Source organism: Rhinoderma darwinii, chromosome 6, assembly GCF_050947455.1.
Source record: "Rhinoderma darwinii isolate aRhiDar2 chromosome 6, aRhiDar2.hap1, whole genome shotgun sequence".
NCBI lineage: Eukaryota > Metazoa > Chordata > Amphibia > Anura > Rhinodermatidae > Rhinoderma > Rhinoderma darwinii.
The window spans coordinates 112968382-112992477 of record NC_134692.1 but is presented as its reverse complement, the minus strand read 5'-3'; the positions used below and the strand labels follow the sequence as shown (position 1 = coordinate 112992477).

General features: G+C 44.5%; 1 protein-coding gene across 2 annotated transcripts in view; it reads left to right on the top strand.

Annotated features, from left to right (window-relative positions):
• MRTFB (myocardin related transcription factor B) overlaps positions 1 to 24096 on the top strand; it is a 326233-nt gene that overhangs the window by 153112 nt on the left and 149025 nt on the right. For both annotated transcript variants that reach the window (XM_075830127.1, XM_075830126.1), the window contains one exon: positions 20592 to 20796. In XM_075830127.1, coding sequence (XP_075686242.1) covers positions 20649 to 20796 — 148 coding nt within the window. In that variant the 5' untranslated portion in view covers positions 20592 to 20648. The remainder of the gene's footprint in view (positions 1 to 20591; positions 20797 to 24096) is intronic.

Here is a 24096-nt window from a genome sequence, read left to right as displayed (position 1 = left end):
CATAACTCATGTGTGAAATCAAAAACAAAACAATTGTAGTTAGTTATTCAATAAAACAGAAAATATTATCTCTGATCACATTAATTACTGCAAACCAATAAACAGTATATAAAAATAGGGAACGGTGGGGGGCACATACATTTTCAAAACCCCGTGTCTCACAGTATCTGTAGTTTAATACATCTGAATTAACATCAAAACACATGAAATCTGATCACATCATAACACATAAATATCGTAACTTTTATAACCAACAGCGCTTGCGCAAAAGAGAAGAAATGTATTTAGGTTTGTAGACATTACTGATATATATATATCTCAGCAGTGCATATTGAGATCCCTCTGTCTCATCAGCCCTGCAGACTGCACCCAGTCAGCCCCCCTCCTCCTCCTCTCAAACACAGCACACTTTAGGGGGGAGGGAGGTCACAAACTCGCAGCTTCTCACAATCTTAACACTTTCAATGCCGGCAAAACAACATACGTATCTGCAATCATTTATCACACCATTGTACAGGAATTATCTACGTTAATGTTTAACCGTACAATCTGACGGCCACCATCTCTATATTATGATGACGTGTTGTTTCATCAGTGAACTAAAACTGGAACTTCTGTAAATAGAAAAAACACTACAAATGACAAAATTAACAAGGTGATTATTTCATACTGATTTGGTTGGGCCGGGCGTGGCCACATCCTACGGAGGGGGCTTATAAAATCCACCTTCTTGTGTGAGTACCGGATATAACGGAACAACAGGTTTAGGTGTACCAAGATGGCCTCCTGGGGCGGGGAGTGGTGCCGAAGGCGTGGCATATATGGGAGGATCGGGGCGTGGAAAGTGACATGATACACAATATTCAACTTGGGGCGGGTTCTGTTAACCACAACTGGGACACTCCCACGAAGTTAGAATTCCACCGTCGCCATTATAGGGCGGTGGCTGGACACGTTCTTTGTAATACACATATTTGATGATTTTACCCTTTCTGTCTCGTATTTCTTGCTCAGTAAACTTGTCTTTAGTTATGGCTATGGCTGTTCTTTGCCAAGCTAATGCTTCATCTAACTTTCCTTCGTCACTTAATCTTCCCTTGTTTTCCCTAAGAGCTGCAGCCCATTCTTCCATCTATAAATATGCCACCTATGTGCATAACTTTCTTACTATTTTCTACATTCTTCTTGCCTTCTCTTTTTTCTACTATCTCTTTTGCGGTTAATGAACCACATTCCTTTGCCTGTCTCTTTGTTTTAAACACATTAAACATACTGTTCTATATTTAACACCGTCCTGAGAATGAAACCTTATTCTCGATGTTTCTGAACACAAAACACAATTTTTTTTTTATTTTTTTTAACACAATTATAACTGACTGTCTGTCTCTGTCGTCTTAATGGTATCAACCTATACCCTGCGACCAATTAAATTATTACACTTACACCTGTCGTCTTAATGGTATCAACCTATACCCTGCGACCAATTAAATTATTACACTTACACCTGTCGTCTTAATGGTATCAACCTATACCCTGCGACCAATTAAATTATTACACTTACACCTGTCGTCTTAATGGTATCAACCTATACCCTGCGACCAATTAAATTATTACACTTACACCTGTCGTCTTAATGGTATCAACCTATACCCTGCGACTATTTGTCTCTGTCGACTTAATGGTATCAACCTATACCCTGCGACGAATTAAATTATTACACTTATACTTATCACCTATGCCGGCGAGACGCGACTATCTATACTATGATTCTTGGAACCACACAGCGGGTTAACTCTCTGTCGCTGAGAGTGTGGCCGGGATCGACTCCAAATACCTCGGTATCTTATCACCTGCTCACTCTCCCACACGGATAAGAGCCAATATTCATAAACATGAACTTAACCTTACCGTGTTTTATTTGAAGCTGATCAGACTTCCTGGGAGCGTGGCTGGTGATTCGATGTTGAGGCGTCTGGGGGTCGTCGATCACGGACACGGCTTATCCCTCGAGTGTGGCCCCACGTCGAGCGCCAAAATGTTCGGGTACTAATCAGTCTCAACCGGCAGGGATAATACGCTGAGTTCGTACGAAAGGAATCACACCACACAGAGTCTGGTACAAAGCTCCTCACTCAGCATCAGGCGTCACTGATTTATTTATTACACACATTTGTTCTATATCTCCTTTCTCCTGGGGGTGGGTACATGTTATCACACTTTTATAAAAGCACGTATCACTGTAAGCCTCTTGTTACTTTGTGTCATCCTTGGATAGGTTCACCCTTATCTGGTCCTTTAGATATGTCTTCATAGTTCATAGTTTGTTCATACCAGGAAGTGACTTGTTATTTTATTAGTGCGTAGTCCCTGTTCAGGGGCCATCTTGCCACGTATACTTATCTAATCCTATTACTATTGCTTCATCACAATTATGTACACAACTCTATAGTCTATATTTTATTAAAGAAAGAAAATTATTATAAACATTAACTTCTGTCCACTCCATCCTTCACATTATAAAGTCCAGAGTCAACACAGCCGTCATGCAAAAGGAGCCCCAACCAAGTATTGAGTGCATATACTGTATATACTTTTCAGTCGGCCCACATTTGGGTATTAAAAATCATTTTTTAAATTTAACTTGTATAATATTCTAATTTTCTGAGAGACTAAATTTTGGGTTTTCATTAACTGTTACCATAATCATCAACATTAAAAGAAAAAATGCTGGAAATAGATCACTCTGTGTGTAATGAATCTATATAATATAGGAGTTTCACTTTTTGAATTGAATTACTGAAATAAATAAACTTTTTGATATTCTAATTAATTGAGAATGATTGTGTGTGTGTGTGTGTGTGTGTGTGTGTGTGTGTGTGTGTGTGTGTGTGTGTGTGTGTGAAGATTTAGCTGTTGCTTTGTGGGGGGAATGTAGCCCAGTGTCAAGGGGCATAGTAAGGCAGCAGGGCTTTCATGTGTCTTTTACTGAGGAGAGGATTCTCTCTGGCCACTCCTGCCATAAAGCCCAGATTGGTGGAGTGCTGCAGTGATGGTTGACCTTCTGGAAGTTTCTCTCATCTGCACACAGGATCTTTGGAGCTCAGCCAGAGTGACCCTTCGATTACTTAGTTTGGTGGGGTGGCCAGATCTAGGAAGAGTCCTGATTGTTCCAAACTTCTTCCATTTAATTATTATGGCGGCCACTGTGATCTTAGGAACTTTCAGTGCAGCACAAATGTTTTTGTACCCTTCTCCAGATCTGTGCCTCCACACAATCCTGTCTCTGAGCTCTACAGGCAGTTCTTTCCTCCTCATGGCTTGGTTTTTGCTCTGATATGCATTGTCAGCTGTGAGACCTTATATAGACAGGGGTGTGTCTTCCCAAATCATGACCTATCAAATAAATTTACCACAGGTGGTCTCCAATCAAGGTGTAGATACATTTCAAAGATGTTCTAGAGAAATGGGAGGCCCCCAGGGATAAATTTCAAGCGTCATTTCAAAGGGTCTGAATGTCTATGCAAAATTTTAGTTTTGCATTATTAATACACTTGTAAAAAATGCTAACATTCTGTTTTCACTTTGTCATTATAGGGTATTAAGTGCAGAATGATGGGGAAAAACTTGAATTTTTCTTTTATTTTAGCACAAGGACATGATAAAATCTGAAAAAAAGTTAAAGGGTCTGAGGACTTTTTTAAATGCACTGTAAGGAGAGAATTAATAAAATAATGGTCTGTGAAAAGTTGTCTGCTATTCGCACAGACCGTATCACTTGGCTGCCCTGGACAGATCAGAGCAGCTCCGCAGGCTTACAGCATTTAGCCCACACATCAGAAGCCTCTTATGTTTTTAGATTTTGCTGCTCTTTGCTTTTCAGATACTCTAAAGTGTCGATTTCCCTGCTTGCTCACCCATCTGTTTTCTGTGCTGGTCCCCTCGGTTTGAGGACGTTCTGTTTGACCATTGCATTATCCCTGCGTGAGGTTTCATTATAGCCAACTCTGCTACTCCTTCTATCACAAAAATTCAGTTAAGTTCTTTAAAACTAAAGCATTGCTCCATCCTAATATACCAGCACAAGGGCGTCATTTTTTATAATCGCTGGATAGGCTCCTGAGATTGGATGTAATGGAATGCAATTAGTTTTAGCTCGTTGTGATCACATATTAAATTAAACCCATTAAGTACCAGAAATCAAATGGTTGAAACCCATTTATATTTCCTTAATTATACTAATGAACACAAGTCATGGATGCACCTTTTTTTATTTTCATTTTATTTGACAGGATGATTCATGATAAGTTTCAAGATTTTTACAATACTCTATAGCTCCCGTAACTTCCATAGAGCTGCGCACATGCTTGACCACCTCTCCATTCAGCCTTCACCTTGATGTGGCCACCTCGGCATGCAGAACAGGGGTCAGAGGACCTCCGTTTTTGCAATAGGATGCGGTCCCAGAGGTGGACATGGCATAAATTTCTAAGGTGGTAAAATCTCTTAAAATACTTTGTCTAACATTGGCAGAAGACACACACACACACACCACATAGTGATCTATGGCTTACCAAACTGATCAAATGACGACATGTATACAATGTTTTAAAACATCTACACTAAGTTTTGCATTTCTCACACTTCATGGCCTCCATAGTAACTGAAATGTAGAATGTACTTTATGCCCTTTAGCGCATCCTGCCTGTAAAGGATCTGCCAGGCACTACGTCTGGGTATACTCCCAGGATTAATCAGTCGACACCTGAGGCCAGACCTCTGAGACTGACACCTGCTCCCACCAATCAGGGTGGCAGGCTCAGGAGTGGGAGAGCCTATCGCGGCCTGGTCAGTCAGAGTTAGCTCCGCCCCCTGTCCATTTATACCTGCCGTTTTCTCTTCCTCCTTGCTTGTTATTCTTCTTGGATTCCTGGCCCCACTGCTGCCTTGCTCCAGCCTGCTTCTGCCGTGCTTCTGCCTTGCTTCAGTTCAGTTTATCCTGCGTTGCTCTGCCCCTGGCTTGCTTCTGCTCCGTGCTCCCGTTTGTATACTCCACTACTTCCTGATCCTGACTGGCTCATTCACCGCTCCGTTTCCTCGCGGCGTTCCGTGGGCTACTGTATTCCCTTGCGTGTTCCCTGTTTGTACTCCCTTGCACTTAGACAGCGTAGGGACCGCCGCCAAGTTGTACCCCGTCGCCTAGGGCGGGTCGTTGCAAGTAGGCAGGGACAGGGCGGTGGGTAGATTAGGGCTCACTTGTTCCCTTCACCTCCTTCCTGCCATTACATAATAACAAGCCCTTACCTAGTCTACCATTTCTTCTACGCTGACGCTATCATGGACCCCCTTGAGACCCTGACCCAGCAGATGCAGGGCCTCTCCCTACAGGTCCAGGTCCTGGCTCAGAGGGTCAATCAGTCTGACGCTGCCTTTGTAGTACCCCTCACCTCACCTTTAGAACCCAACCTCAAGTTACCTGACCGGTTCTCAGGGGACCGTAAGACTTTTCTCTCCTTCCGGGAGAGTTGCAGACTTTATTTCCGCCTAAGACCTCACTCCTCAGGTTCCGAGAACCAGCGGGTGGGTATCATTATATCCCGACTCCAGGAAGGGCCCCAAGAGTGGGCCTTCTCCTTGGCTCCTGACGCCCCTGAACTTTCCTCCGTTGATCGGTTTTTCTCTGCCCTCGGTCTCATTTACGACGAGACTGACAGGACTGCCTTAGCCGAGAGTCAGCTGGTGACCTTACGTCAGGGTAGGAGACCTGTTGAGGAATACTGTTCTGATTTTAGAAAGTGGTGCGTAGCTTCTCGGTGGAACGACCCGGCCCTAAAGTGCCAGTTTAGGTTAGGATTATCTGATGCCCTGAAGGATCTGCTGGTTAGCTACCCCTCTTCTGACTCCCTAGACCAGGTTATGGCCCTAGCAGTACGACTTGACCGACGTCTCAGGGAACGTCAGCTTGAACGTTTCAATGTTTTCCCCTCTGACTGCCCTGCGATTCCCCCCGAGGTCCCGTCTCCTCGCTCTTCCACGGAGGACTCGGAGGTACCTATGCAACTCGGGGCCTCCATGTCCCCTCGACAACGTAGAGAATTTCGCAGGAAGAATGGTCTCTGCTTCTATTGTGGGGACGACAAGCATCTACTGAACACCTGTCCCAGGCGCAAGAATAAACAGCCGGAAAACTTCCGCGCCTAAGTGATCATCGGGGAGGTCACTTGGGCGCACAGGTATTTCCCGTTAAAACTAAACGCAATAAGATTTTGCTTCCCTTTCAGGTCTCGTTTGCTGGCCGGTCTGCCACTGGCAGTGCCTTCGTGGATTCGGGCTCATCTGCTAATATCATGTCTGTGGAATTTGCTATGTCTCTAAAAATGCCTTTTATTGATTTACCTTATCCTATCCCGGTAGTGGGTATCGACTCCACTCCTCTTGCTAATGGTTATTTTACTCAGCATACTCCTGTTTTTGAACTCCGTGTTGGCTCCATGCATTTGGAGCAGTGCTCTGTACTGGTGATGCAGGGATTATCGTCCGATCTGGTATTAGGTCTTCCCTGGTTGCAGCTGCATAATCCCACGTTTGATTGGAATACTGGGGATCTCACCAAATGGGGTAGTGATTGCCTGATGTCATGTCTTTCGGTTAACTCTATTTCTCCCCGGGAGGAGGTAAACACGCTTCCTGAGTTTGTTCAGGACTTCGCTGATGTGTTTTCTAAGGAGGCCTCCGAGGTGTTGCCCCCTCATAGAGATTACGATTGCGCCATCGATTTGGTGCCTGGTGCCAAGCTTCCTAAGGGGAGGATATTTAATCTTTCATGTCCTGAACGTAAAGCTATGAGGGAGTATATCCAAGAATGCCTGGCCAAGGGTTTCATTCGCCCCTCGACTTCTCCTGTAGGTGCGGGCTTCTTCTTCGTGGGGAAGAAGGATGGTGGTCTTAGGCCGTGCATTGATTATCGGAACTTGAATAAGGTCACAGTAAGGAACCAGTATCCCCTTCCTTTGATTCCGGATCTTTTTAATCAGGTTCAGGGGGCCCAATGGTTCTCTAAGTTCGATCTACGGGGGGCATATAACCTTATCCGCATCAAAGAGGGGGATGAGTGGAAAACTGCGTTCAACACGCCCGAAGGTCATTTCGAATACCTAGTCATGCCCTTTGGGTTGTGTAATTCCCCTGCCGTCTTCCAGAATTTTATTAATGAAATTCTGAGAGATTACCTGGGTAATTTTCTTGTAGTGTACCTTGATGACATACTGGTGTTTTCCAAGGACTGGTCCTCGCACGTGGAGCATGTCAGGAAGGTCCTCCAGGTCCTTCGGGAAAATAATCTGTTTGCGAAGACCGAAAAATGTGTGTTTGGGGTACAGGAGATACAATTTTTAGGTCAAATCCTCACTCCTCATGAATTCCGCATGGACCCTGCCAAGGTTCAGGCTGTGGCGGAATGGGTCCAACCTGCCTCCCTGAAGGCGCTACAGTGTTTTTTGGGGTTCGCTAACTATTACAGGAGATTTATTGCCAACTTCTCGGTCGTCGCTAAGCCTCTTACGGACCTCACTCGCAAGGGTGCTGATGTCCTCCATTGGCCCCCTGAGGCCGTCCAGGCTTTTGAGACCCTCAAGAAGTGCTTTATCTCGGCCCCCGTGCTGGTTCAGCCCAACCAAAGGGAGCCATTTATTGTGGAGGTTGACGCGTCCGAGGTGGGAGTGGGGGCCGTCTTGTCCCAGGGTACCAGCTCCCTCACCCATCTCCGCCCCTGTGCTTACTTCTCTAGGAAGTTTTCGCCCACGGAGTGTAACTATGATATTGGCAACCGCGAACTTTTAGCCATTAAATGGGCTTTTGAAGAGTGGCGTCACTTCTTGGAGGGGGCCAGACACCAGGTAACGGTCCTTACTGACCACAAGAATCTGGTTTTCCTAGAATCTGCCCGGAGGCTTAATCCTAGACAAGCTCGTTGGGCACTATTCTTTACCAGATTTAATTTCTTGGTTACCTATAGGGCTGGGTCCAAAAATATTAAGGCTGATGCACTGTCACGTAGTTTCATGGCTAATCCTCCTTCTGAGAAGGATCCTGCTTGTATTTTACCCCCTGGTATAATTGTTTCTGCCACTGATTCTGACTTAGCCTCTGACATCGCGGCTGATCAAGGTTCAGCTCCCGGGAACCTCCCTGGGGACAAACTGTTTGTCCCCCTGCAATACCGGCTAAGGGTACTCAGGGAAAACCATGACTCCGCTCTATCTGGTCATCCTGGCATCTTGGGTACCAAACTCCTCATTACCAGAAACTATTGGTGGCCTGGGTTGCCTAAAGACGTTAGGGCTTACGTCGCCGCTTGTGAGGTCTGTGCTAGGTCCAAGACCCCTAGGTCCCGACCTGCGGGCTTACTACGTTCCTTGCCCATTCCCCAGAGACCTTGGACCCATATCTCCATGGATTTTATCACCGATTTGCCTCCATCTCAGGGCAAGTCGGTGGTGTGGGTGGTAGTAGACCGCTTCAGCAAGATGTGCCACTTTGTGCCCCTTAAGAAACTACCTAACGCCAAGACGTTAGCTTCTTTGTTTGTGAAACACATTCTGCGTCTCCATGGGGCCCCAGTCAATATCGTTTCGGACAGAGGGGTACAATTTGTTTCCTTATTTTGGAGAGCTTTTTGTAAAAAGTTGGAGATTGATCTATCCTTCTCCTCCGCCTTCCATCCCGAAACTAATGGCCAAACGGAAAGGACTAACCAATCCCTGGAACAATATTTAAGGTGTTTCATTTCTGACTGTCAATTTGATTGGGTCTCATTCCTTCCCCTCGCCGAATTTTCCCTGAATAACCGGGTCAGTAACTCGTCAGGGGTCTCCCCGTTTTTCTGTAATTTCGGGTTTAATCCTAGGTTCTCCTCCGTTTCCCCTGGTTGTTCCAATAATCCCGAGGTAGAGGACGTTCATCGGGAACTGTGCACAGTCTGGGCCCAGGTTCAGAAGAACCTAGAGGCGTCCCAGAGCGTACAAAAGATTCAGGCTGATTGTAGACGTTCTGCTAACCCCCGGTTTGTCGTCGGGGATCTGGTGTGGTTGTCGTCGAGGAACTTGCGCCTTAAGGTCCCGTCCAGGAAGTTTGCTCCCCGATTTATTGGACCTTATAAGGTCATTGAAGTCCTCAACCCTGTATCCTTCCGTCTGGAGCTGCCCCCATCCTTTCGCATACACAACGTCTTCCATGCCTCCCTCCTGAAACGCTTCTCCCCGTCCTGGTCCCCCTCGAGGAAACCTCCTGTTCCCGTTCTCACCCCTGAGGGGGTGGAATTCGAGGTGGCCAAGATTGTGGACAGTAGGATGATCCAGGGCTCCCTCCAGTACCTGGTCCATTGGAGAGGATACGGGCCGGAGGAGAGGACTTGGGTACCTGCTCGAGATGTTCACGCTGGGGTATTGATCAGGAGGTTCCACCTTCTCTTCCCCACTAAACCGGGTCCTCTTAGTAAGGGTCCAGTGGCCCCTCATAAAAGGGGGAGTACTGTAAAGGATCTGCCAGGCACTACGTCTGGGTATACTCCCAGGATTAATCAGTCGACACCTGAGGCCAGACCTCTGAGACTGACACCTGCTCCCACCAATCAGGGTGGCAGGCTCAGGAGTGGGAGAGCCTATCGCGGCCTGGTCAGTCAGAGTTAGCTCCGCCCCCTGTCCATTTATACCTGCCGTTTTCTCTTCCTCCTTGCTTGTTATTCTTCTTGGATTCCTGGCCCCACTGCTGCCTTGCTCCAGCCTGCTTCTGCCGTGCTTCTGCCTTGCTTCAGTTCAGTTTATCCTGCGTTGCTCTGCCCCTGGCTTGCTTCTGCTCCGTGCTCCCGTTTGTATACTCCACTACTTCCTGATCCTGACTGGCTCATTCACCGCTCCGTTTCCTCGCGGCGTTCCGTGGGCTACTGTATTCCCTTGCGTGTTCCCTGTTTGTACTCCCTTGCACTTAGACAGCGTAGGGACCGCCGCCAAGTTGTACCCCGTCGCCTAGGGCGGGTCGTTGCAAGTAGGCAGGGACAGGGCGGTGGGTAGATTAGGGCTCACTTGTTCCCTTCACCTCCTTCCTGCCATTACACTGCCAGTCAATAAATCTTCTCCGCCAGTAAAGTGGTGAGAGGGCTCACATCACACCCTTAGAGCTCTTCCTACCCAGCAAGTCTAAAAAGTAGCAAAACTGGATCACTGGAGCCCTTTTAGGCTCTTCTGATTGGTTAAAAGGACCATGGACAGGTGGGAAGCATTATTTTCATATAGTATGCACAGTACAGTCCTCAGATCTGCGCTTCTAGGGGGGGGGTTTAGTGTGGGTGGTTTTTGTGTTCTCTGCAGCTTTACGAGGATTGAGAGATCCTATGGATAACCAAAACTCGGTAAAAATGTACTATATAGTTCTATCCTAATCTTGAAGCTTGCTTTTACATCCAGAAATACCACCATACCGAAGTGCTCTACTATACTGCTCCAATTTCAAATGCTTAGCTAGAGGAAAAGCTGTTTTCCTCTGGGAGTACTTCCATATTAGTATGGTATCATGGGCATTGCTCTCTGAAGGCACAATTCTGTAATCTGTTCATATAAGTCTGTCTCCAAGCAGTTCTGCAAACAGAATCTAGCAGATTAGACTGGCATGAGCAGTGTGTGTGTTGATAGTTACAGAGGTGGTGCGGATACCATGACACCGACTTTTCGTTCTTGCGTGCTTCATCACATCCCGAGCAGAAAAGAACATTTTGTACGTTTCCTCAGATTTCTTTATGAAACACAAGACCTACATGCCTGAGAGCTATAGAATCGGCATGTGTTTGAGTTGGCATTTTTTCAGTGCACACATGGTAACTTGTTTAATAATACCAGGGAGCGTTTTTTTATTTTTTTATATATAGGATATCTTACGTCAGTTGCTTGTTGAGCAGAACACAAAAAAAACGTTCATGTTTAAAGGGGTTGTATGAGAAAAGAAAAACATTGCTGCTTTCTTCGGGAAACCGTACCACTCTTATCCATGGGCTGTGTCTGGCATTGCCTACCACATAGTGCGTCCCCCATAAGGTAAAAAAAAAAACAACAACTTTCAGAAGGATTGTAACGTTATTCTTCACATTACTGTGTTTTCGTGTCATGTCCATCCCAGACATAAATGAAAATACACATTGGGACCTTCCATTTAAAGCCGTATTTCCGTTTCAGACCTGAATTTCTTTTGCTGTATGGTCGAAACCTACACCATTTTTCAATATTATTCCTGCATCAATTTCTCGCGGTTTTCAAGATCTCTGCCTGCATTCAATCAATAGGAACTTTCTTAGTTTACTCCTAGGAGATATAAATCTGTCCATGGTCATGTGATGTGCAGATTGGTTCATGGCTCGTTAAAAGAGAGAGCTCTATCAAATAACCAAGACAGTTTTTTATCCACTGGCCATAAAGCATGACGGTTCAAATTGAATGACAGCAAGCAGAAAACCATGGAAACCACGAGTAATTGATACAGAAAATATAGTATAGATACAACTCTAGCCTGTATGGAGCTCTCTGCTATCACATAATCAGTCAATGTGTTCACCAGAACTAACATCGTAATTGGCACGGCCACTTATTGTATTGTGTACACTTCGATCATTGATCCCTGTGTAATTAGAGTTCAGGAAGTTATATACGAAAAAAACGTCAGTAATTAATGGTCCACCGGACAATCTTTCAGTGAAAATACCAGATCAGGATTATTGGACATTTTTCTCATGCGATCATCAATTTAAACATTTTTTTTTTTTAATACTCTTTTAGTTAATTCAGAGTGAATAAAGGTGAATCCTCATTTTTTGGACAGTATGGCAAGCAACTACAAACAGCATATTTCTCTTCTCTTTGGAGGTCCTGCCTGCAATACACAGACAACCCATTGATTTGAATAGGCACAGTGTAATGCTTAATTTCACCTGTGGTGGAGCTGCAGAGAAATTGATCACATGTGTTTTCCCTCAGATTGCAGCTGATTGCAGGAGTTCCAGCAGGGAGACACTTTGTGATCAGCTTATTGTTAAAGCACCCTTCTAACAAGTTGGGGGTTGTCCAAAGCGGACCAACCCCTTTAAACAAAAGCGGCTCCTTAATCCATAGCATTGGATACCAGAGTAAGAATTGTACAGTAAGGTTTATTAGGTACATATACAAATGCATTAGATTGGATATAAGGACATGCATAATATACAGGCAACCCATGAGAATGGGGCCCAGTTCAGGCTAGCCCTATGTTCTTTTCCCATAGACTATGTGAATCTAATTGGTTCTCCTATTTGTAATCTATAAATCAGGTGAAACTGTTCCCTTATCTCCACTCTGACTGGCCAAATAGGCTTAGGAACTCAGACCATTTTCTTTAGTCCTCGCTCACACGAGCGTGGCGTTTTGCGTGCACAAAAACCACTTAACAGCTCCGTGGGGCAGCAGCATATGATGCGCGGCTGCGTGCTTTTCGCGCAGCCACCATCATAATGACACTCCATTTGGATATTTGTAAACAGAAAAGCACGTGGTGCTTTTCTGTTTTCATTCATCCTTTTGGCAGCTGTTGCGTGAATCACGCTTGTCCCACGAAAGTGCTTCCATGCGACATGCGTGATTTTCACGCACCCATTGTCTTCAATGGGTGCGTGATTCGCGCAAAACGCCCAAAGAACAGACATGTCGTGACTTTTTTTCAGCGGACTCACGCTGAGTAAAAATCACGGACATGTCTGCATGGCCCCATAGACTAATATAGGTCCGTGCAACGCGCGTGCAAATCACGCGCGTTGCATGGACGTTTTTGCCGTTCGTCCGAATAAAGCCTTACTTATATACATTTTTCAGTGCCTTGTGAAAGTATTCACCCCTTTCCCCCTTGGTTGTAATGCAACAAAAGAGGAAGAACACTTTGAATTAAAAAGTACCATTGTACCATTTGATTTACACAACATGTCTTCCACATTCTTCCAGGCAAAACCGCTCCAACTCCTACAAGTTAGATGTTGGTGTACAGCAGTCTACAAGTCATGTGACAGATTCTATGGATATGCCAGAAATGTTTACATTGGAAATACCCCTTTAATGGGTATTTTATGCAGTTCTGTGCACAATGCTTCGTCTGGAACGCCCCTTCACAGGGAAAATACGGCAGGGGCCGTGACAGCTTTGTTTTAGGGATCAGTGGGGGTCCCAGAGATCGTTTGAATGTTTCCCCTTAAACCACTCCAGTATAGCTTTTAGGGTCATTCTCCTGCTGGAAGATGAACCTCCGTCCCAATCTCGCATCTCTGGCAGACTGAAACACGTTTTCCTCAAGAATTGTCCTGTATTTACTGCCTTTCGTCTTTTTCTTTAATACTGTCCAGTTTTCCCAGTCCCTTCCCCCACAGCATGAGGCTGGGTTCACACGACCTATTTTCAGACGTAAACGAGGCGTATTATGCCTCGTTTTACGTCTGAAAATGGGGCTACAATACGTCGGCAAACATCTGCCCATTCATTTGAATGGGTTTGCCGACGTACTGTGCCGACGACCTGTCATTTACGCGTCGTCATTTGACAGCTGTCAAACGACGACGCATAAATTGACTGCCTCGGCAAAGAAGTGCAGGGCACTTCTTTGCAACGTTAATTTGAGCCAAGTCAATGAAGAGCAGCTCAAGATTACGAGCGTCAAAGACGCCTCGCATAATGCGAGGAGGAGCTTTTACATCTGAAACGACGCAGCTGTTTTCTCCTGAAAACAGTCTGTCTTTTCAGACGTAAAAGACACTTATCGTGTGCACATACCCTGATTCTGCCACTACCATTTTTCACTGTGGGAATGGTGTACTTGGGTTTATGGGATGTGTTGGGTTTGCACCATACATAGCATTTCTAACAATGGCCAAATAGAGAACCTTTTTCCATGTGTGTGGGGAGTCTGCCACATGCTGTTTAGTGAACTCAAAACGTGTTTTCTTATGGGTTTTTTGAGCTATGGTTTTTTTTCTGGCCACTCATCCATAAAGCCCCTCTGTGGAGTGTACGGCTTATAGTGGTTCTATGGACAGATCTTTCCATCTCTGCTGTGGATCTTTGGAGCACCTTTAGGCTGAATTGACACTGAGTTTTTTGCAGGAGGAAAATTCTGCCTCAAAATTTTGTTTGGAATTTTGAGGCAGATTTTGATCTGCCTGCACGCGGTTCGCCACAAAATACGCTTTCTCTGCCCCCATTGATGTCAATGGGAGATCAGAGGCGTAAACGCCCGAAGATAGGGCAAGACGCTTCTTTATACCGTGAGCAGTTTTTAGCGCTCGCGGTAAAAAAACACGTCCTGGGAGGTATTTTCGGATGTTTTTGGCGCGGTTTCCGCGTCAACGTGTAAAAAAAACTGTGTGAACAGGGCCTTAGGGTTATCGTTGGTGTCTTTGTTGAATCTCTGATTAAGTCCCTCCTCGCCCGCTCTGTGAGTTTTGGTGAGCGTCCTTCTTTTGTCAGGTTTGTACGTGTGCCATATGTTTCCATTTTGTTATAATGGATTTAATCCTCCGTGGTATTTTAAAAGTTTGGGATATTGTTTTATAACCCATCCCTGATCTAAACTTCTCCACAACTTTGTCTCTGACCTGTTTGGAGAGCTCCTTGGTCTTGTAGACTCTGGTGCCTTTTAGATTAGGTGTATTTATACGAACGTCATGAGAGACTTTGATTCTGCACAGGGGAACCTTATTCAATGAATGATGTGACTTCTGACGTTTTTTGGGATGACCGGACCTTTTATTTATGGATTTGATAGCAATGGGGTTGAATACATATGCACTCACAACTTTTCAGTTGTTGTTTTTTTTTGTTTTTTAACATGGTATTTTTTTTTGTACTCCATTGTAACCGTTTGGACTATTTTCAAAGTGTCAGGTCCATTACATAATATCAAATGTAACACGATTCACACGAGCATGTTCGGTTCGTAAAGGACGGAACGTATTTCGGCCGCAAGTCCCGGACCGAACACACTGCAGGGATCTGGGCTCCTAGCATCATAGTTATGTACGATGCTAGGAGTCCCTGCCTCGCTGCAGGACAACTGTCCCGTACTGTAAGCATGTTTCAGTACGGGACAGTAGTTCCACGCAGAGGCAGGGACTCCTAGCGTCGTACATAACATACAAGTGTGTTCCTTTACGGACCGAACATGCTCGTGTGAATCCAGCCTAATGACCAGGGCCGAATAGAATGCCTGTCGTTGTTGTCCGTGGCTTTGATGTGGATTTAGCGCATCAAATTCTGCAAAGTGTGCATGTAGCCTTAACTAGACTTTGCTGTTTAGATTTAATTTCATGTGTTACCAGTCGGTGTCCACAGTGCCGGTATTTGATATGTTATGTACACACAATCTGATTGCCGCCTCACAATAATCACAACATATCGTGTTCTTTCTCGATTACACAACTAAACCAGATGTGTAAAGACTTGCCTGAAGTTCACGGATTTGGCTCTGCTTTCCGAAATCTTATTAGTGCTATTGCAGAATGGGACATATCACAGCACTGGAGCACTGCAGAGGTTTCATCACACCACAGTCCGTGAAAGCCTCTAATCAAATTGGGTGTGCCAGGGTATAAAATAATACGTCAAAGGAGCCTATTAATCGTGTGCCGCACGGCTGGTCCTACACAACTAGAAATCCTAAGTAGCTTAGTGTGTGTGAAGAAGAAATGCTTTTGTCTCTATTCCCTTCTATTCATAGGCATATTGATATTTTTTTTTCAGGTTATACACTTTATTTTCGCTGAAATATGCTTTTTTTTTATATATCTTCCTGAGTTTGTATTTAGAAGATTCTATTAAATAGTTTGTTACATTTTTGTGGAAATTAAGGAATTCTATTGGCCAGAATTTCTTAAAGTGGTATTTGGTTTCTTATCAATTTGTTAAAAATGGCTCAACCAGCCACTACTTCCAAGAAAACAGGCATAAGCAAGTGCTAGACGAAAAGGGAAGTGTCCAGGGTAATGGTATGTTTCAAAACACCCAGGACTAACTCTCCCTATTTATGATATATTGATTCGCTACACTCTTGCCAAAAATGTCAATGTATCAAGATCCTACGCGTTTCAGCATTGTCACTAAAGCAATACCTCATCAGGGATTGATAAACATAGGTAGTTAAATTCTAAAGATAGAACACTGGACAGCACTGTTTGTGTGCTTATTTTAACCTCCAGCCACGTATACGGCTCTGATGTACTGGCCGCACACGCGCCGGAGAAATCATGGGCTTTTAAGGTTAAGAGCCCGCCCTTCCGACGTCGTCATCGGGGGCAGCCGCCAATCCAAGTTCGACACGGCACAGCTGTGACGTGCAGGAGGCGGCTTGCCTCCTTCTTGCCGACCAATCAGGGCGTCCGGACAACACGAGTGTCCATAGTAACCAGGGGACGCTAAACGCGGCTCCTGTAATGTCAATCGACAAAAACACAGAGTGAATGGGTAACGATCATGTTCCCCTCCTGTACTCACCACCACTGTCCCACTGTACCACTGTACTAAAAGGGGCATTTCAGAATGCCCTGGGCTGCAATAGGAATGACCTCCTAAACCCTAAACCGAAAAAAATGGAAGAGGAATCCATCAGGATGATAGGTACCTTCGATTCGGCGAACAGGGAGGTGAGGGAAGTCCTTAAACAATTTTGGGGTATCTTAAAAGCTGACCCGGATGTAGGGGACCTGGTGGGGGATTACCCTCTGATAACATACAGGAGGGGACGCAACCTGAGGGATCGTCTTGTTCACAGCCATTTACAACCGCAGACTCAGGTCAACACTTGGTTGAAAAGTACTGAAGGGACCTTTAGATGCGGGACATGTAAAGCTTGCGAGTCTGTATTGTGCAGTAGGAAATTTACGAGCACTAAAACTGGAAGAATTTTTGACAACAGGTCATTCATTAATTGTAAGACGAAAGGAATTGTTTATCTTATCACATGTAAGTGTGGTCTACAATACGTGGGTAAGACTGGTAGGGAGTTCAGGAGGAGGATTCGCGACCACATAGGGGATGTCAGAAGGAAAGTGGACACCCCGGTGGCGCGACATGTGTGGTCATGCCATGATGGGGATTCCACAGTTCTGGCCTTTCAGGGAATCGAACACGTTAGACCACTCCTGAGAGGGGGGAATCTGGATAGAAAGATTCTACAAAAAGAGGCGGAATGGATTTTCCGCTTGCAGACCATCAACCCTCATGGCCTGAATGAACAAATTTCCTACTCCTGTTTTCTCTAATTTTGGGGTATGACCGAGCGCCCTAGTTGTTTTTTGATGGGGCGCCTCTGGGCAACTATAGGGGGTCATTTAGTGACTCTTTTCGGAACAGCGCCCCTTGGTTGTTAACATATCTATCCTTACTGGTCTTGTATGGGCAATCTGATCTATGATATCCAGGGCCGTTGCCATTCTTAAGAACTCTGTGGCTTAATGTGTATCTACGGTGCGGGACAACGTAGTCATTGATTTGACAGTCCGTGCCCCGAGATTTGCCCCTGGTGAGTGCGTTATGTCCCACTTGTTCCTTCAATGCGCCTGGTTGCGTGGGACAGTGGTGGTGAGTACAGGAGGGGAACATGATCGTTACCCATTCACTCTGTGTTTTTGTCGATTGACATTACAGGAGCCGCGTTTAGCGTCCCCTGGTTACTATGGACACTCGTGTTGTCCGGACGCCCTGATTGGTCGGCAAGAAGGAGGCAAGCCGCCTCCTGCACGTCACAGCTGTGCCGTGTCGAACTTGGATTGGCGGCTGCCCCCGATGACGACGTCGGAAGGGCGGGCTCTTAACCTTAAAAGCCCATGATTTCTCCGGCGCGTGTGCGGCCAGTACATCAGAGCCGTATACGTGGCTGGAGGTTAAAATAAGCACACAAACAGTGCTGTCCAGTGTTCTATCTTTAGAATTTAACTACCTATGTTTATCAATCCCTGATGAGGTATTGCTTTAGTGACAATGCTGAAACGCGTAGGATCTTGATACATTGACATTTTTGGCAAGAGTGTAGCGAATCAATATATCATAAATAGGGAGAGTTAGTCCTGGGTGTTTTGAAACATACCATTACCCTGGACACTTCCCTTTTCGTCTAGCACTTGCTTATGCCTGTTTTCTTGGAAGTAGTGGCTGGTTGAGCCATTTTTAACAAATTGATAATAAAAATATTTTAATCGTTCTTTCAGGCGGTGAATCTACTAATTAATGTTTATGAACGACATCATATATCGAAACTACAGTGAATTGGTATTTGGTTTCATCAAATAAATGTTATTATTTGTATAATGTACAATTTTCAATATGCTTTCTGTATTAATTAAAAGAGGATTTGTTTGCTTTCTTGACATGTCCGTTTTAGTAAATACTTGTGTTCTCCATGAAAAGACAATTCTGCAGCATCGTTTTTTAGAACTCTGCATTGTGCTATTCCTCTGTTGTTCTCCTTGGAAAATAATGACTAAATGGGCAACTGGACCCACTTGTGAATAGTGTTTGTCCCTACACAGTTTGGCAATGTCCAATTAAGGGCTGATTCAGACGAACGTTGCGTTTTTGCGCGCGCAAAAAACGCGGCGTTTTGCGCGCGCAAAAACCACTTGACAGCTGCGTGTGTCATCCGTGTATGATGCGCGGCTGCGTGATTTTCGCGCAGCCGCCATCATAGAGATGAGTCTAGTCGACGTCAGTCACTGTCCAGGGTGCTGAAAGAGTTAACTGATCGGCAGTAACTCTTTCAGCACCCTCGACAGTGAATGGCGATCACAATATCGAGAAACCTGTTAAAAAAAAAAGAAAAAGTTCATACTTACCGAGAACTTCCCTCCCGGCCGTTGCCTTGGTGACGCGTCCTTGGTGACGCGCCTCTCTTGACATCGGGCCCCACCTCCCTGGATGACGCCGCAGTCCATGTGACCGCTGCAGCCTGTGTTTGGCCTGTGATTGGCTGGAGCTGTCACTTGGACTGAATTGTCATCCCGGGAGGTCAGACTGGAGGAAGAAGCCGGGAGTTATCGGTAAGTCAGAATTTCTTTTTTTTTTTACACGTTCATGTATATTGGGATCGGAAGTCACTGTCCAGGGTGCTGAAACAGTTTAAACTCTTTCAGCACCCTGGACAGTGACTATCTCCTGACGTCGCGTACCGGAAATTTTTTTGCCGGGTTCGGCCAAAACGAGTTCGGCCGAACCCGGTGAAGTTCGGTTCGGTTGTCCGGGTTCGCTCATCTCAAAGACACTCCGTTTGGATGTTTGGAAACAGAAAAGCACGTGGTGCTTTTCTGTTTACATTCATCCTTTTGACAGCTGGTGCGCTGTTTCAGTCGGTTTGCACGGAAGTGCTTCCATGCGACCTGCGTGGTTTTCACGCACCCATTGACTTCAATGGGTGCGTGATGCGCGAAATCCGCGGAGATATTGAGCATGTCGCGCTTTTTGCGCAGCGGACAAACGCTGCGCAAAAAGCACTGACTGTCTGTACTGCCCCATAGACTTGTATTGGTCTGTGCGTGGCGCGTGAAAACCACGCAGCCCGCACGGACCCAATACACGTTCGTGTGAATCCCCCCTCATGCTGATAGGGTGTGTCCCTACACAGTATAATACTATTAATGAGCGGAATAGTAACGCCCAGTTGTAAATTTATTCATACATTTCCAAGAGGAATAATAGAGGAATGGCACAACACAGATATTTTTAAAGCATTGGTATGTCATTGAGAATACAAGTATTTACTAAAATAGACTTGTTAGGAGAGTGGACAGGTCCTCTTTGAAGAGGTGTATACAATGTATAGCGTTACACTGTTTGTTGAAGATGTGTTTACATTTTGGGCCGCCCAGTTTTTTGTTTTGGTTTAGTTTTTCTCTTTTTAGTATATTTTTAATGCTGCAATGTCCCAGTATAACACACGTTAATCCTCTAAGTAATTCCCTTATATTCTGTAATTAAACTACTAAAATTATAATCACATGAAAGCCATCTGAACATCTGTGCAGCACATCAGTGAAGACGATTCCCAGCTTTGCAAACCATTTGCTCATTCAGATTGCTATATTTTACTCTGTTCTATAATATTGGAGACCTAGACATATAATCCACCTATCATGCATATGTCTTTTGTATAATGTCAAAATATGTCTATTGAGAACTATATTTAAAGGACGACCACCAGAACATATAATTTTCAGTCTAAAGTCTAAACATAGTAGATCTGGTTTTAAAGGGGTTGTCCGAGGCTTTCAATTAATGGCCTATCCGTGTGTGTGTGTGTGTGTGTGTGGGTGTGTGTGCGCGTGCGTGCGTGCGCGTGCGCGACTGAGACTGGCGCTGCAGCTCAGCTTATTCAAGTGAACAGGGCAGAGCTGCAGTACCTGACACAGCCACACCCATATGTATGGCGCTGTTGCCTGGATAAATAATGAATGGGTCATGTCGCTCCAACATTGACTTCAGGGATCTTCTTTGGAATCTAGTCTGCTGTTGCAAACTTTTTAACTAATTACCAACTTTCCTTATTTTTTACAGTCTTGTCCTGCAAAACGTGAAGTCAGATTTCCTCCTTTTTCCTCTTCTTGCATCATTATGGACCATCAACAGCCCCAGGAGGATGAGACTGGCTCTCTACTCCATCTGGCTTCAAGCCCCCAAAGTGAAGCAGTTGCCCATGATTTTGAGGAGTTGTCCTTGCAGTCAGTGCAGAATTTGCCTCCTCTCAAGGAAAGAAAAAATGGTGAGTACCATCATTTATGTCTGGGACTCTAACGTAAATTTTGTGAATATACTGTATATGTCATTTTCGGATAATACATTCCCTATAATAGCCACAAGTAATACAGTCAGATTTGTGTCTGGTCCTGTACAGATGTACCATACCCAAATTTGTCACTTAAGTGTCCCATGTCTGCCCGGCTCTAACTGACGGAGTTAAAATAATGCAGATAATCGCTACAGTCCTATGCAAAATCATACACAACACATTGTGCTATCGTGGCTCATCATAGGAAAACAGTCAGTGACCCCAATGGGTTCAGTATGAAAAATTCAAGGCTATTTTACACTTTTGCACTCTTGTCACAGCGGCTGCTCTCCATTACAGGTGGTTATTGAATCAGAAAATATATTATACCATAATATCCGTATTACAGTCCCAAGTGACTTTGCGAAGTCCGTTTTATAACATTTCTTTATATGATCTAAAAAAGCAATAGAGGTAATATGTAAAATACCACACATTGATGTACAGCAGCATACAAACACTGGCACAGATAGATCTACATGTATCATACATAGCTGAATATTTACGGACCTGCTATTTGATGACTAGCGGTCGTGTACACAAATGAAGCACATGCAGTATTTCTAAATTGTTAAAGGGGTTTCCTTTGTCTTCGGATAGGCCATCAATGTTTGATAGGTGAGGGTCCTACCACTGGGACCCCCATTGCTCAGCACAATGAATGGTCCTCTTCATTGTTTACACAGGCACATCCAAAAGAGGCGCCTGCCTGGTACTTCGCCTTAGATGCCCTTATGGACAAAACCATAAATGTGCTTCATTGGTAGTACACTACCAGTAGCTATCCTGTAGAATAGAGTAGTCAGAAATACCCAGCCAAGGGAGAAAAACAGACCGTGAGGCATAAGAAACCCGGATAGTGTGACCTGCAAAGATGTAATCGGTCGTAATTCTCAATAGAGGTATGTAGGATGACCCACCTAATCCGCGTGACCCGAACACCAAAAAAAGAGCAGCTCTGAAAGGGTTTGGACCGATTATTATTTCACGATAAAACAAAATATGCTCCAGTGTGTCGACCTTCAGGTGTTTTATGTGTATTACACTTTTCATGGTATATAGTTTTTGATACATTAATAATAAGCCATTTGTGTCTGTGATCACCATTCATGCTGATCTTAGGGCCTGTTCAAATCCGCGTTCGGTTCCGTCAGACCTTTCCGTCGGAGGAACCCATCAACGGAAAGGCAAACGAAAACCGTAGCTTTCTGGTAGCATTAGCATCGATTTCAATGGTAACGCTTCCGTTGCTAATGGTTTTCGTTTGTCTCTTTTTCGTAAGGTTTCTGTTTTTTTTTTTTACGGAATCAATAGAGTAGTCGACTGTGCTATTGATTCCGTAAAAAAAAAACCTCAAACCTTAAGAAACGGAGACAAACGGAAACCATTAGCAACGGAAGCCTTACCATTGAAATAGACGCTAATGCTAACAAAAAGCTACGGTTTTAAACATACCCTTAGTGGTCAAAATGAAATGTAAATGGCAAAAAAATAAAATAAAGTCTGACTAAAGGTAATCTCTTCCCTTACACAGGTTATTTACCGGGATATCGATACACTTTGTCATCCATTGCTTTCTCGGATGCTCTGAGGGTTTAGAATATTGCAGCAACCTGTATTTTGCGTTGTAACGTTGCAGCGTGGGATGTATCTTAGACCGGCTGTAGAGCACCAATAAAAAAGACGATAAACACAAATCCTTCATGTAATCAAAAATTGAGAGCATCTTATCGTCCTATTTTTTCCAAGCGTCATAGGGTAGTTTTGTTGTTTACACAGAAGACATTATTATTATAATGAATACAACAAGCCGTGTTCATTTCTGTTGTTTGTGCGATACATCTGTGACTGCCGTACACGACCTCACGTTAACTATTTCTTTAATTAGGGATTATGAGTTTGGTTTAGTTGCATTCGATAAATGTTTGTTACATAAATATTTATGATACAAACATATTTTGGAGAGATGATGAAAGTACTGTACTTAGGAAATTTCGGTATTTTTCTTAAGAAAAATAAACTGTTATCTAGTCTATAGTTGTTTGATTTATCTTTGTTGGTTTCACGTTATATACTTGCAAAGCACTAATGGTTAAACCGCCTGAGAAGCGAGCCAGCCGCTATCAGCACCACTAGCGCTCGTCTATGCAGTTTCCAGCACGGCTCAGTGCCTGATGAAGGTCGCTTAGACCGAAACGTTGCACTCTGCCATTGGCATTAAAAACAAAATAAAAATACCTTTGTTTCAATATTGGTGTGCCGGATACTCTTTTATATTAATTTACGAATGGTTACTGCCTTAGCAACTTGTCTTCAATCTTATCAAACATGCTCAAAGAGGACCTGTAACTCTCCTGACATGTCTGTTTTACAAAATACTTACATTCCTCATAAAAGGGACAGACACAATTGACAAGGGGAATGGTAACACCCCATTGTCAATGTATTCATACATTTCCAGGAGGAATTTACAGAGGAATGGAAGAAAATATGTTCCAGAATTGTTATTTTATGGGGAATACAAGTATTTACCAAAACAGACATATCAGGAGAGCTGACAGGTCCTCATTAAAAGGTATGTTCCAGGTAAGAAGAGGAGAAATATAATTGGACAGGTACAGGGTTTTCTGATTTAGAAAACCCATTCTTAAATACCCTATTTGGTAATTCTTTGTTAATAGAAGGGGTTCTAATCTTAAAGCCAGAGCAGAGAACTGCCACTCAGAGCGTCCCTCACTGGAGGACCTAGCAGGCCATGCATTACATCGATAGCCCATTGATTTCAAGAAGTACTGTGTAGTGTTAAGGCTCGTTGTTCGCTTGTCCTCATACATTCCTATCATGTCGGCAGCACGTTTCCCTGTCTACACGGGGAGATGTGCTGCCAACAAATATAATACTTTGATTTTTTTAAACGAATCGACCAGCAGATGATCGAGCGTTTGCTCGTTCATCTGCTGATCGCTGCCCTGTATACACAGGGCAATTATCGACAACAAGCTTCTATAAACGCTTGTCTGCCCGATAATTGCCCAGTGTAAAAGGGCATTTAACTCCTTCCCGACCGCCCACTGTCTTTTGACATCAGGCGGTGCAGGTCCCCAGTCTACAACAACGTCTTTTGGCATCGCTGTAGATGAGGTGATGAGCGCTCGTGTGAGCGTTCATCCTCTAAGCAGGAGTTGTTACAGCTCCTGGTCTTAGAGCAGCCTCCTGAACACAGCTGGGGTCGGA